The sequence below is a fragment of the Calonectris borealis genome, chromosome 1 (assembly GCF_964195595.1).
Source record: "Calonectris borealis chromosome 1, bCalBor7.hap1.2, whole genome shotgun sequence".
Lineage (NCBI taxonomy): Eukaryota > Metazoa > Chordata > Aves > Procellariiformes > Procellariidae > Calonectris > Calonectris borealis.
In genome coordinates this window covers 131,318,407-131,333,229 of record NC_134312.1, presented here as the reverse complement: position 1 = coordinate 131,333,229, position 14,823 = coordinate 131,318,407, and the positions used below count along the sequence as shown (strand labels likewise).

Sequence of the window (14,823 nt, the reverse complement as noted above, 5' to 3'; positions counted from 1 at the left end):
AAAAGAAAAAAAGTAAAATTTTATTTCCCATTTCTGAATGTATCTGCTGCAGCAATGCCGTTCCTTCACGTGCCAGAAGAGCTCAAGGTTAGCAGGGTCCGGTACTACTGCATCTTCTCCATCCACAGGCCGCAGCTGTCGCGTGCCCGTGTGCCAGGTCCGGATCGGGAGCCGAGAGGGCTCCTCCTTCCAGCCCCCCTCGGTGCGGAGCTCCCTGCTGACCCGGCCTGGCCGCAGCAGCTGTAAGCAGCAACACATGGACAGGAACTCGCACAAAGGTGTATGTTTTTCTGTCAGTCCCCGGTACCGTGTCTGGCCAGCACTGCTGGCCGGGCCTCCAGGCACCGTGAGGGAGTGGGGATGGGATAAGCTCTTCCTGAGATCTCACTTGCTGTGCTCTAGTCTGTTCTCAGCATCTTCTCCCAGAGCACGTTCCCTGCTGTCAGAGGTATCCCGGATGTTCCTCACGCTTCTCCCCATCCAGCGGTTGAGTTCATAGCTTGTTCTTCTGTCTCATGGTTAAAAAAATATATCTTTATTTTACTTTTCATCCTCGTCTCCCTCGCTCATGCTGCTGAGGGAGGCAGAGGCAGCTTTTGGAGAAGAGGGAGGGGAGGCTTTACTGAAGACCCAGGGTGGAGATGGAGAACGGGATGGAGAACGGCCTCGCGTAGGACTGCTGTTTGGGCTCTGCCGGGGAGAAAAAGCCTGGAGCATTCGGCCGCTTCGTTCCTGGAACATCTGCTTCTGCAAAAGCAAAGTGAAAAGATGCTTTTTGAGTAATGCACAGAGGGGAGGGTGTCTGTGGGCAGGCAGCGGCTGCGCTACACTGTGCCTGTCACCTGGGGGAGAGCAGGGAGGATAGACTTCTGCTCTGAAGCATGGCCAGTTCAGCCCGCACTTAGCCTTTGCCTCTTCTGCTGTGCTCGTAATAACCCGTTTTTTACGTGACAAGTTTTTTCTTAGGTCAGGTACTCCCAGTGTGAGAATACGGTGTGTATTGTCCTAAGCCAGCTAGGGGGAACTCCCTTTGGATTTTTTGTATGTGTTGGTCACACTCTGTCTCAAAAAGTCAGTTTTCTGCCTAAACTCCTAACGTTCCTTGTTCCCAGGTCCTTTTCCTTTTAGCGTGCTGGGACAGACAGCCCGTCTCCTGATGAGCTTCCTGGCTGGCCCAGCCTTCTTTCCTCCTTCCCTTCTCAAGGGAGGCAGCCTGGTGCCTGCCAAATACTGGCAGCCACTTCCCCAGCTACCTGGAGCAGGCACCACCCAAACCCTTAAATTGGGGGCGGGAATGTCAGAATTTAGGTGTCTTTGTTGAAAAGAGAAACACGTGCAGGCTCTGCGTTCTGCTTTGGGCTTTATTGTCATCTTTGCGATGTAAAGCTGAGTGGAGGCCTGCCAGAGCTCGGTAGGGTGGAAGAGACCACCTTTTCCGTCAGGCGATCCGCTGCACTCAGGCAAATGCTGCTACTTGTTAGCGCTTACATGGCCTTGCATTAGGCTGCCGGGCTGGGTTACAGGAGATCTAGCACGTACTGTGCGGCTGCTGCAGGCTTCATGTGGAAAATGCTAAATGCAAGTGCCTTGCTGCTCTTCCTGGCGATGGGGAAGAAGAAGTCTCAACCCTGGCTGGAGTACTGGGAGTCAGATCACAGGTGATGCTTGGCTGGAATGGAAGAGCCAGCCCAAAGTTAAGCTGCTGCTCGGGTCTGAGAGCAAAATACTTCTGCAGAACGTATTCTGGGTTTGCCTGCTGGGGCAGCTGCAGTCCACAGACTTTCTCAGCTTGAGTTTTTGTTTTGTTCCTCCTCCCCTTCCCCCTGCAGCGACTCTGCTCTGTGATGACCTTCCCCCAGCCAAGGAGCATGTCGCTGCCCGTCTTGCTCTTCCTCGCCCTCTTTAAAACTCAGCGTTCCCTGCCAGCAGAGGGGCAAATGCTAGGATTTCCCATCAGGTTTCTGGTGTTTGCTAATCCTGGGAGTTAATGATCAAGCATAAATACCAAGCTTAACTGTTCCTCTGTGAGCTCCCTCACCCAATTTATATCTTTATCATATGGGTCTTTATTAACTTGGTCTTAGAGCCTGGATGTCGCTGCAGTGCAGAATGACAGAACAGTTCCTGCCTGGAGCCACACTTAGCCATGCTCTCCTGCATAAAGACCCGCGGTGTGTAACCTACCCCTGCACTACTGCTAGGTCCAAAATAGTGGAGACTTCCTGAAATCTCAATAGTTAGCAGATGGTGGTTGCTCCTGATGAATGGTGCCAGGAAGCATTCGGGTGGGGGAGGGTTTCTGCTGCTAAGAGCTGTGAGGATGTCACCAGGGCTGGCAAAGTCCCGGAGCCTGCTGAAATTCAGTGGTAGGAGTAAAAAATTTCTTTTTAGATCACAGAAATTGAGGTTTTGTTGGCTTGACTTAATCTATTTCATCCTCTCAGGGAAGATAATCCCCAACAAAAAAATGATGTTTGATACAAAATATCTTTTTCCTGGCTAAGCAAAACACTTCGACTCCCTTCTGCCCCTGGCGCCTTACCAGCCGCTTCAAAAAGCTCAGTGACGTTGCAGTGGTTCGTGGTGTTGTGGTACCAGTGCTGGGGGGAGATCAGTGTCCCAGCTTGGCTGGCACCCCACATGGCAGGGGGTACTTGACTGTGCCTTGGGCCACACGGGCCAGGGATGGAAAGGAGAACCCCACCTTCCTGCTAAGGCCCTCAGCCAGGCTGTAGGACACCTGCTTCCCAGTCCCTGCTGCAGCAAAGAGTTTCTTGCTTGAACAAGCTGGTGCACTCACACCTTCAGCAGGGTAAGCGCCAAGCCAGTCCGAATTGCCTCCTGCATTCGTGCCTTAGCCACCAGGTTGCAGGCTAAAACCACAACTGCTGCAGGGGGCGGTGGTGTAATGCACCTGCCTCCAGAATGACTCTTCCCCTCCAGCTGTGCTCTGGCAGGGTCAGTAAGTCATGCCCTTCGCAGGCAAGGTCTGCCTAACTGGGGGGTGCTCCTCAGGCCGTTGGGTGCTGAAGAAGTAGAACAAGTGTTAATGGTTCCCTTGAAGTGCAGGAGGGTTAGACAAGGCTGGGTGCGCTCTGGACCTAATTTCAAAGCCTTGGTTCAAACAAGTTCAGGTACACCCTACCGGTTTAGGGAGATAATGCTTTGCTTTTGGCAAACTTGCTACTGGTTAAAAATACTTCGCTTATTTCTGAATTTTATTGCCTATGTGTCGATACTCCTTTGCTTTACAAAACAAGTGCCAGTTGGGTGTTCTGGAGGACTGCTGCTTTTGAGCTGCTGACTCTTTCAAGGCCATGCTTAGGTCCAGGCTGCGGACGCACGGTGTAGCCTGAACACCCGCCCTGGGCTCCAGTCGCAACCTGTAAGATTCCTCTGAGCCCCCGCAGACGTCTGAGGTGATCCAGCCATTTCCCGATGTGGCCATCCCCGACTCCCTCTGTGCACTGAGCAGAGGGAAACAGGCCCTTTGGAGGGACACCTCATCTCCTCCGAGAGGGAGATGAGCATGGAAACCCTGCCCCGTGAGGCTTGCTTTCTCTCCGCTGACCTGACGTGCAGCTGCCTGCTCGTGTGTGTCTGAGGGAAGGTGGAATGAACCCCGCTGCTTTCCGCTTCTGTGGAGTGGCGTCTCTGCCATTAGGGCCTCCGTGCCGGGCTGTGTGGTGGTCCTCTCTCAAGCCAGGACAGAAGTTTCATGGCAGGTTAATCGGTGTTTCTGACCCCTCTGTGAGTCTCTCACAGAAAAAATACATACAGGGGATTGCACAGGTGGGCAAAATTGCCAATGAATTATAGACATCTTGACATTTCAGAACTGACATTTTGACCTTTTTCAGAAACGGTTATTTTTTGTAGGTTATGTGGCCCTTACTTTTAAAAAATTGATGCTAGCATAAAGTGTATTATACTAATTATTTGTGAAATAATAATAGCATATTAATGGCATGCAAATTACTGATCTAGGAATCTAGCATGCCCATAATGATTCCTCTACTTTTAATGTCAACATTAAAAGCAACATCTAACTAACAGTGATAAGGCAAATTAACGTTAATAACAGTTTTGACACTAATAGCAAGTTATCATTATTGTAAAAGTCTTTCCTGTTGCAAGGCTTAAACTGATTTTAAAAAAGCCACACCACCTCTCAGCTCACTGTCACTGACGCTTTTCCTACAACACTGCAAGGAGATTTCACTCTTGTTCTTAGCAAAGGATGTCCTACTCTGTGGTTGGGACACTACCTCAGTGAACAGGAGGCCACCTCCACCCCCGCAAAGACCTTTGCAGAGCAGCTTTTCTCTAATTAAGAATGGTAAAATGTTTTATCAGCAAAGGGTTTTTAAAAATGCCATCAGTGTGCAGTATTGAGTGGGTAGAGCCAGGGAATGGGATCAAGGCTTTGAAATTCTTTTCCTCTCTCTGCACAACCAAACTCATCTTGCCTCCTGTGGGTTTCACGTGCTCTGTGAGCATTAGTTTTATTTATTCGGCACCTACGGCCACAGGACCTTCCCACGTGGGGAGCACTTGCCAAGCTCAATGGAGAATAACTTACAGAGGAAGCACTCTTCATGTGGATGTGGTCAATGCAGGTAAACCTGGGCTTTTCGTCAGAAGAGTTTACCCTCTTCCCCCCCCGCAAGGAAAATGATACTGTCAATGAACAAATTGCTGAATAAGCTATTTGTTTATATGGCTGGGACCAGTGTTATTCAGAGAGCACCTGCCTTTGCACGGGACAGACGTAGCTGTAAGGAGATTATAAAGATGCAGTCTCTGTTCTGAAGCCTTCACAGCCTAATTTTAGGCTTTTCTCAACTAAGTGGTAATCAACGCGGCAAGTCATGGCAGAGAAAAGATGAGAACTCCAGTAAGAGGCAGGTACTATGTGCTTTGGTGGCACTGACTTGTGACAGGCTGTGATGTGGGCTACTTAATTCACCAAGGGTCTGTGAATCTTCCTGAGGGTTTGTTTATAAACAAAAACTCCGCTGAGACGCTTTCAACAGAAGGTACCTTTTGTGATGGGAAGCTGTTCAGGTATGAACAGATAAAAGTGACGTGAGAGAACATTATGTGTGTGTTGGCTCTTAAATATTCCAATAGTATCTGCTTCATGCTAGTCCTAAACTGTTTTTTTCTGGCTTGCTGCCTATATGGATATTTTGCCTCAAACTGTAATCCATGAGCAGTTAAAGCTTTGCACAAGCTTCTTGCAAAGGGTTTGCTTTCAAGTGAGGAGGGAGCTGCCTGCCTGTCTGCGCGCCATGGTCTGAAAATGTACCTCTGAAGCATCCTGCTCTTCTGCAGGATTATTTGTCTAGCTCTTACTCTGCTCCCCGCAATTCACCCTGCGCTGCTTGCTGCTCTCCTCTGTACTTGCTCGCGTTTCCTCGGACTGAGCAAAAGCACTTGGAGCCTGCAACTAGAGCAGCACGTCCGAGATGATGCCTGTACTGAGGGGCCTGGGCTTTCACCAGAGCACAGCTGCACAGAGAGCTTGTTGGAAAAGGACTGACTCGCAAGGGGAAGGTCTAAGAAGGTCTGTTCAAACAAATGCTAACTTTTACATTCAAAATAAGCTTTGCTGTTGGTTTCAAGTAGCAAATAGAAGTAGTACAAGAAAACAAAGTTTCTCAAGGTTTGGCAAGCTATCAGAACTGACAGATGGGGGCCAGGACTCTTTTGGGGCTCTGCAGTGTCACCAACTCACCATCCACTCAGTGCGTGACTTTGGTTTGAGCCCTGGGGTTTCTCCCCAGAAGGATGCTGCTACAGACTCTCAACTGCCTTTCCAAGGCCCCTGGGGACCTTTGGTGAATGGGCTCTGTGGAGCCAGCATATACCAAGGAGAGCTTCAAAGGTGCTTCAGTTCCACCTGAGCCTTCCCTGCAGTCAGTCAGATGAGCCTGGCCACTCGACATGTAAAATCATTTCTTGGAACTTTAAGTCAGTTGTTTTTAAAGTTAGAAAATTGTCGTCATCTACTGCCGAGTACAGAGCATGAAAAGAACTATTGAAAAACTTTTAGTGTCCCTGTTTCCCTCACCACCTCCAGTGTATAGTTCCTCCCTGACGTCTGTGTGGTCCCATTTAGTGCTAATAGATGCACTGTATTAGCCTGTTTGCTCGTGTTTTGCTGTTATGCAGCTCTACTGAATGTAGTATCACGTTCAGCATCGCACCTTCACAAAAGACAGAAATTATCCCAAAGAAGCAACAGCCAGAAGTGGCAAATCCTCCCGCTGCAGTGTTGGCAGGCATTATTGGATTCAGCAAGCAGGGCTGGCGTTATCCTACTGTGCTGGCTTTCAAAACAAAGACTGCAGCAAAAGAATCTCCTCTTGATCTGCATTAGAGAAGATACATAAAAACCACTCAGACTTCCTGGGATGGCAGAATACCTACCCAGGCTCCGTCGGGTCCAAACAGCTCTAAAAAGTTGCCAATAAATTCCCTGGACTTTTCTTCCCATTTCTGAATGAGGTCATGGCTCTTCTCTTCCACCTTGTAAACAAATTCTTTTGATTTTTCCTCCACGTTCTTGACTTTTTCTTTCATTTTGTCCACTTGGTTTTGAAAGCGGTATTTCTTCTCCTGTTTTAAAAGTATGGACAGAGATTAATATGTGGGGACTTGGAAATAATTAGCCACTGACAGTTGAGAAGAAGAAAAAAATTGCATTAATGTATCCTAATGCATATGGCCTTGGTTAACTATTCCTACATTATTTTTATAAATGCAAATTTAACATTTGTGGAATGAAGTGCAGAAGGTACATATTTAAAAGACCGTCTTGTGTGATTACTGTGTTTAATTCACTACATGAATCTTTCCATATTTTCAAACTGAATGCACTTTGAAAATTATATTGATCTTGTGAAGGATACAAGTGAGAAATTAACAGCTCAAACTTAAGCAAAATGCAAATCTCCCTAGGTTTCCTAGCAAACACAGCTCACTGCTGACTTGCTAGCCTAGATGATAACTTGGACCAAAAAGTCTCTTTGGTTAGATTTCTGCAGAGCAGAAGGAAAACTCTCTTCACCTCCAAGCCTGGCTAACACAGGAGCTTTTGGCTGCAACAGAAAGATGTGCATAGGCCAGCAGCTTGTGGCCAGCAGACTTCATAGAAAAGAGAGCAAACTTCTAAGTGCGAAGGCACACAGAAGAAGAGAGGGACAGAGAAGATAATGTTAGGGGGCTAACGTCGGGCTGAGCTTCTAAAATACTTCGGGGTTAAAGGGCTTTTGTCCTGAAACATTTCTGTGCTCCTCAAACACACAGGACACACAGCAAACTAACGCTGTGCCCTTGAAGATGTAATGGTCTCTGTAGAAGCACAGATCGCTATCAGCTTTTAATTTCCTGTACACTTCATTTAATGGGCACTTGAATGTACTTTTAAAACAAATACTGTTTAGTGCTGAGGTGGGTTTTATCCTGTCTCATGAATCACTAGAGGAACCATCTTTGCAGGCCACAAGGCGAAACAAAATCCTCAAGATCCAAAGAAACTGAACTCACTTTGCACCTAATAGGTGACCAAGCCTTTCTTTAACGAGGAAACCAGTGCTTCTCTGTCTTGGAGAAATCCTGGTTTGTTTTTTTTTTTTTTTTGAAACACAAACAGCCTCTGGTACAAATTAGTATTTCTGCGTTTAAATTACCATAAGCTAAATAACCAAACGCCAGGAGACTTCACGATACATCAGTGTCTGAGACTGGGGGAAGCATACCTTATGCAACAGTATCTTAACCTCAGAGCCACTAAAGGATAAATTTGAGAACCCCCCCAAGGCATCCAGCATGCCTTAATTTAACAGATATTTGCAATAGTGATCCTTCTGGGTGGAGTACTCACAAGCAGGATTTTTTAGAGGTGTAGAAGACTGGAAAAAAAAGCACAGTGAAATAAGTATTTATGCCCTGTGATCTGTGATTTATCTGCCAGACTTCAAAATACGAAACAAGTAAACAAAACCCTCATGAAATGACACAATTCAGTCCTTCATAAGGGAGTCTCCCAGCTCCAGGGAAGGATGTGGGAAGTCCTGCTGTGAGCCAGCCCAATCACAAGGAAGATTTCAGTTATGTGGCCTTAAGACTTGAAACAGAAAATGAAGGAAAGTAAATTTTAATTTCTGTTAAGTGTTTACTCCTCACTGGAGGATAACGTGCAGTTCTGTATGTGGAAGCTAAATAATTTGAGCCATCCTTTCAAATGGCACTCTTGCCCTACTTATCGTGGCTCTGATCAGCATAATTTATGTACTATTTACGTAGCTTCCTAACACACTTCCTTGTCTTTTAAAAACTATTTTAGCTTCCTCTAGTAATCTCACTGCTCAGCCGTTGGGGTTGGTTTTTTTTTTTAATCCTGTCGCATTGTAGAGAAAATTTGGATATCAAAATCTTTGCTCTCTCTCACAACGGGAATAAAGAAAGAAATCATGTCCTGGGTGAGTGGCTGAGAAGCCTGTGGTGCGGGGTGGGCTTCTCCCTAGTGTGTCATTAAGTCACCTACAGCTCAAGGACAAAGGGAAAGCAGCAGCTTTGTCACAAATATGAAAGCATAAGGTGGAAACAAAGCTGCTAATTAATAGGAGCAATTAAAACCACCCTCAGTTTACCAGATTCTTTTAAATTAAGTTCTTCCCAGCTGTTTTAAAAGCAGAAGAGGAAGATATCCTTTCTTAGCCTTTACTCTACATTTGGGGTTCTAGGAGAGAGTGTTTCAGAAGCAAATGCAGATTGGTGTACTTACATTTATAAAACTAACATTCAGCTCTTTGGCGGTGTATCCTCGCTGGAGGTTGCGCCGGGCGTACACGTCATAGTCCCGGACGATCCTTGTGATGATATCTGATGTTGAGATACCTTCGGTTCGCTGCGTTGGTACGAACATTCCTGAGCAAAGTGGGAAAAGAAAGCCCGCTGAGAAAGCACGGCAGGACCAGGCACTGCGGCAGGCAGCTGAGGATGAACACAAAAATGCCTGACCAAAGGTAAGAGACACACAATTCTGCCTGTCTTATTCCTAGTTCCTTCCTGTTGCTCCTGTGTGAGCTTAGGGAGGGCACCAGGTTGCTATACCATTCATTTTTCCTCAAGTCTTCAGAAAGGCTAAAACTTGCTCTCTTCACAGTGCCAGCTGTGATGTGGAACTTACTAGACTGGTAGGGGCTCCCGAGCCAGGAAGGCTAAACCTCACAGTTGTGACAGTTCACTGAGCAGTTCTTTCTATAAGCGTAGCCCTTATTTAATGTTATACAAAGGAGCAGGGAAGTTGGCTTCCACTCCCGCTATGGAAAGGCCATTTGCTGCTCTCCTGTGTATTTCCACTCTCCCCTCCACTCCTGTGCTGCACCATCTGACGGTCTTTGTTCTGCAAAACAGACCAGCCCCTGGCCTTGGCCAAAGCCAGGAAGCGCCTTCAGGTAAAAGATGTGTTACAATAACTGGGAAACACCCTGGAGGTGCCGGTAGCTTGTAGCAGGAAGATGCAGTGTAATGGTGGTGTAAACAAACACAGATACACCGTGGGGACTGAGGGTATCAGTCTCCATAGCCCCTATATCATGTCCACCTGGCCATGCCAGTGGCTGCATAACCACTCTCCCTGCTCCGACAGATCCGTCCCTAATAAAACTGGCCATTTATTAATACTGCTTGTATTTTCCTCAACACACCTGAGGAATATATTGCTTTTTAACTGCTCCTCATCAAGACAGGATCACTTGAACTGTTAAAGCAAGTCACAAAGGCAGAGCACTAGCACACCTTGGTTTAGTAGTTAGATAGGGCTACAAAAAGTTATTACTATCACTTAGATCTAATTGCAACATCAAGCTGCTGCTGAGAGAGAGCTGTAAGATAAGACTGGAAATGGTTTTGCAAAACAAAGTAGTGCTTTGTCTTAAAAGGGTCGTATAGCTACTGGCAAATTATTCCTCACACATTCAGTTGAAGTGCGCAGGCATTGCTAGCTTATTTCACAGGGTTAGAAAAAGATCTGGAGAAGGAATCAAGAAGCTTAGCAGCCTCTTGTGACTAAATGCTATGGGATATTTTTTCTTTCTGATTTCTAATTAATACTCTGCTAAAAAATAGATTATTTTAATCACGAGCAGAGAGGTTTCCCTGATCGTGTTTCTCAGGCTTGCAGCAATCACTCAGGAAACTATTTTTGGAAGCAGTGAAAACCACTTTGAGCCAGAAGCCTTTATAGATAGGAGCTACAAGAATATATGAACAAATCCAAACCCTACCCTTGCTAAGCCAAAAGCGGAATTGTTTTCCAGTAGATGCACAAACCCATGTATGAGAACATTACCTTTAGTCACTGATTTTGCTTTCATATGCTTCATGTGTTGGACTGATTCATGTTTTCCAAACTAATTGTTCACAGATGTACAGAGGTTTAGTCAGTGCACCATCACTCAGCTCGCCGTCGTCCATATGCCCCCCCACCCACTGAAGGGAGTGGGGATATGGGAGCCCATGGGAATCTACACAAGGAGCTCCACAGTTCCCATCTGCTTCTCTGCTCCCCAACAACCTGATGTGGGAAAATGGGAGTGCTGGAACTAACGAAAATGCAGAAGTGCATCCACAGCATTGGTCTATTTAAAACAGAACACCCTAGGAGAAAGGGGAAATTCACTATTGTAATAATGCTGTTCTGGAGTGTTAGGACTATTACAGCACTAGATCTCAAAATATTATTCCCAATTTATATGTAACAAAATTCAGCCATACAAGACTGAAGTCACTTCTCCAGCATCTCACAGTGACGGACACGGCACAGACCACAAGTCCCTGCAGCTGTAAGTCCATACTCTATTCTGCAAACAAAGTTTGAATTTCTCGTCAGGACGCGTGCACACTGCACCCGTGCCCAACAATAGCAGAGAAGGATGTGCCAGGTTTGGGCACTCTCCAGCTCACTCTGGTAATGATGCAGTGACACCAAGGGCTCCTGTCATGTTGTCCTGTGCACTCAGCACCTTATAGAAGAAAGGCAACATAGCTGCCTGGCCAGTACGTATGCTGTATGTCCCTTGGTGACCCGTCCTTACCAGAGGTACCTTTGTTCCATTGCCGTAAGTAAGTAAGTGGTGGTGAAGTAAGCTGGTGCTGGCTCTGAAACTGTAAAGCAGCAGTTCCCGAAGGAGGGTTGTGAGTCTGACACCACAGTGGGGTTTGCAAGTGGAAAAGAACAAGAACTGCTGCTATAAAAAGCTTATTCTTTCAGCTCAGGTCAATACCTGGTCTACTGCTGTCATGGTATAGCTTGAGAAAGTCACTTTGCACGACAAATTACCATCAGGCAGATTTGCTCTGGAATTTTTTTAAGCCTCCAATATACATGTTTATGTAGACCAGGAAGAGGATGGATTCGCCAGTGTTCAGGGCAGCACCTCCACGGAGCAGGAGAAGAAGGGTATCATCAGTTCCTCCTCCCATGCTGTTCACTGTGTTAGGACAACTGCTGCTGGCAAACAGTGGCTTAGTATTGTCTCCTCAGATTTAATTCAGCTTCCTTGAACTGGAGAGATACAAACTCCTGATGACTTCAGCATGGTCATGTTCAGTGTAATATGGTAGTCAACCAAACTGCTAAATAGTCATGGCAAATGAATGACTGGTACTGATTTAAACCCTCTGCCAGTGTAGTAAAAAGAACCCTCAGTGCAAATCTGAAGTGGATCCTGATGACTCCTGAAGGCTGCCTGTGCTTGCCCATATTCAGGACTGGGCTGCGTCAAGGAGTCATCAGTTTGCGGTTACCAACAAACCACTGAAGTTGGCTGGGCTGCTGTGGGAACTGAACTCATTTTCATCGGTTCAGAGCTCTTAGTTGAGCAACCTGAAATTGTTTAAAAAAGCCCGGGTGGTTTTTCACCTGTGACAGACCTGAATGGTTTCCTGGGGGTTATGGCAGGAATTCAGCCAAGGACATCCTTTGTGGTTTTACAAAGTGAGCCTTTCTGCTGAAGTCAGCAGTACCTACCATTAGGGTGCAAGAGAACGTGATATTATCTCTACTGCTTCTCTCCCAGCAGTCGTGGTCAAAAGGCAGTAAAAGAATTTGAGCTGAGGCTGAAAAGAAAGGTGCTAAAAATGTAAATTTGCCCTTACCTGCCTCCTTTATGTGTTTGTATACATCATCCGAGCCAGCGGAGGAGTATGGGATGTCATCATGGGCTACAAAGTCAATCTGCCAGTGAAGAGAAGAAGAATCACATGCCACCATCACTGAATTTTGGTTCAGTGGGGGGTCGTTGTGGAGGATCATCTCTTTTCTCGACTTCAGCTGACTTGCTTTTGTCATTCTCATCCTAAAGCCATCACCTAGAATATTGCACTAGATTTAGGCCTACAACTGCTGTATTGTATGATCAATTATGAAAGAACAGAAAGCTTGTCTCCAGCAGCACTGCCATTAACACATCGCTCTGGCTGGCGCAGTGTGATATTCCGTAGAAAACCTAAGACACCTGTTCCTGCTTTTATTGCTACTGGAAGAGCTAAGTCAAGTGGCAAAGCCTTGGCTTTCAAAACCATGGAGGCAGGAATATTGCTTCTGCCTCCTTAGGGCTGTGCGTATATACATAGTACTGTCATGCTGTCCATTTGTCACCCAGTGATGTGGACACTAAAATACATCCTAGTTAATTATGCTTTTGTTAAGATTTATATATATTGCAAGACAGTCAATAGTACTGCCTTTTGCAGAACACATGACATTTTTACATATTTCTCGCCAATTATTGCACCTGTTAACATTAATAAGAAACGTGCCTTTAACTCAGGACTTTAACAGGACTTTAGTCACTATGTAGTAACTTTTCTGGTTCATGATCTCCTTTCCTGAAAGTCAATTTGTGAATAATTCTTCAGTGTTATTTTGCCATTCAAAAGTCCCACTGCAGAAATCATCTCAGCATCCTGAGAAAAAAAAGGCAAGACAAATATAACATTTTCTGACAAAGATGGAGGCAAGCAATGCCATGTACCTCATTTCAGTGACTGGAATTAACTGAATTAAATAATTTGCTCCAGCTAATGGAACTTCACAGGCTTGCTGTTTATTCTGAACTGTCAGCCTACAAAGGGGAAGGGAGGGATAAGGGGAGAAATGTACCTTATGTTTTTCAAGGAACTCTGGTGTCAGTGTCCAGGGTGCATCTCTGATGACCTCATCCACATAACGACAGTGTCTGAGGGCTTCATATCGCTCAGTTTCATTCATCACAGTGAAGCCCTTGAATTTATGAGTTAAATCATCACTGCAAACTAAAATATGGAAGTATCAACAAAATGGCTCCACACTCAGTAGAATTAGCAATACCAGCAGTTAATTATTTCCTGATAATTCCATTAAGCACTTAGTTATTAGCTTAGCTAATTTTGGGGTGCTCCAGGGCATCTAAGAATTCTGCTCAGGGTTGGCAGGTACAACCATAGACTTGTGAGAGATCCTTCCCTTTTTGGAGCTGCAGGCAGAGCCCAAGTGAGATGTTGTAGGACGTCTTAAGCGGTACTATATGCACATGTTGAGGTAACTCAATCCCACTATAAGTGGGGATTTCATGGGCTATGAGATTTCAGGGGTGATGGACAATGCTTTAAAAACAATCAAAAAGTGCAGTGTCAGCAAATTTCATGTAACACAAAATGGTCAAGGCAGGAAGGTACCACTGGGCATCACCTAATGCAACCCCCATCCTCAGAGCAGGGTCAACTACAGCAGGTTGCTCAGGGCCATGTCCAGTTGAGTTTCCAAAGATGGAGACACCTCAGCCTCTCTGGGCCTCCTGTTCCTGCTTTTTGTTCTTATGTAAACAATGCTCTAAATCACAGCAGAACAGTTTCTCACTAAATAAACACTGATGGAAAACAAGTCATAGCAGACTTTATAGGAATCTGTCTCTGAGTTTAGCTTTGAGTTCACCAGCTTTCATAGAAAGAGAAGTAAGGCTTGTGCCATGTTCAAATGGGAAATCACAGAAGGAAGCTCCATGGAAAGGACTGGGAGAAGCCGTATGCTCTAGTGGAATGAGCAAGTCCAGAAATCCTGCATCTTTAACTCTGGATGTACCAATACTTTGTCACATTGCTTTTAACATGAGGGGAAGCAACTCCCACGTTACCAGAGGACTATAAAAGTTAGGTATTATCTTTCTACCCACATAACGTTGCATAAAACGCAGTTGCCTGTTCCCACAGCTGTAACTGTCCAATATTATAGCTACAATAGTCATTTGATACCTGTGCTGGTTTTGGCTGGGATAGAGTTAATTTTCTTCATAGCAGCTAGTATGGGGCAATGTTTTGGATTTGTGCTGGAAACCGTGTTGATAACACAGGGATGTTTTCCTTACTGCTGAGCAGTGCTTACACAGAGTCAAGGCCTTTTGTGCTTCTCACCCCACCCCACCAGCGAGGAGGCTGGGGGTGCACAAGAAGCTGGGAGGGGACACAGCCAGGACAGCTGACCCCAACTGACCAAAGGGATATTCCATACCATATTACATCATGCTCAGCAATAAAAAGCTGGAGGAAGAAGAAGGAAGGGGTGGACGTTTGGAGTGATGGCGTTTGTCTTGCCAAGTAACCGTTACGTGTGATGGAGCCCTGCTTTCCTGGAGGTGGCTGAACACCTGCCTGCCAATGGGAAGTGGTGAATGAATTCCTTGTTTTGCTTTGCTTGTGTGTGCGGCTTTTGCTTTACCTGTTAAACTGTCTTTATCTCAACCCACGAGTTTTCTCACTTTTACTCTTCTGATT

The 14,823-nt window shown here is 45.8% G+C and overlaps 1 protein-coding gene across 2 annotated transcripts in view; it reads right to left on the bottom strand.

The window, feature by feature from the left end:
• Positions 1-333: 333 nt before the first annotated feature.
• Positions 334-14,823, bottom strand: part of PCYT1B (phosphate cytidylyltransferase 1B, choline) — a 30,989-nt gene continuing 16,499 nt past the window's right edge. The window contains exons 4-8 of one of the 2 annotated variants that reach the window (XM_075174689.1): positions 13,178-13,329; positions 12,172-12,250; positions 8,795-8,937; positions 6,436-6,624; positions 334-747 (exon numbers count right to left, since the gene is read on the bottom strand). In XM_075174689.1, coding sequence (XP_075030790.1) covers positions 541-747; positions 6,436-6,624; positions 8,795-8,937; positions 12,172-12,250; positions 13,178-13,329 — 770 coding nt within the window. In that variant the 3' untranslated portion in view covers positions 334-540. Of the gene's footprint in view, positions 748-1,349; positions 1,670-6,435; positions 6,625-8,794; positions 8,938-12,171; positions 12,251-13,177; positions 13,330-14,823 lie in introns of those variants that run through there. The other variant, XM_075174697.1, reaches the window with a different exon arrangement.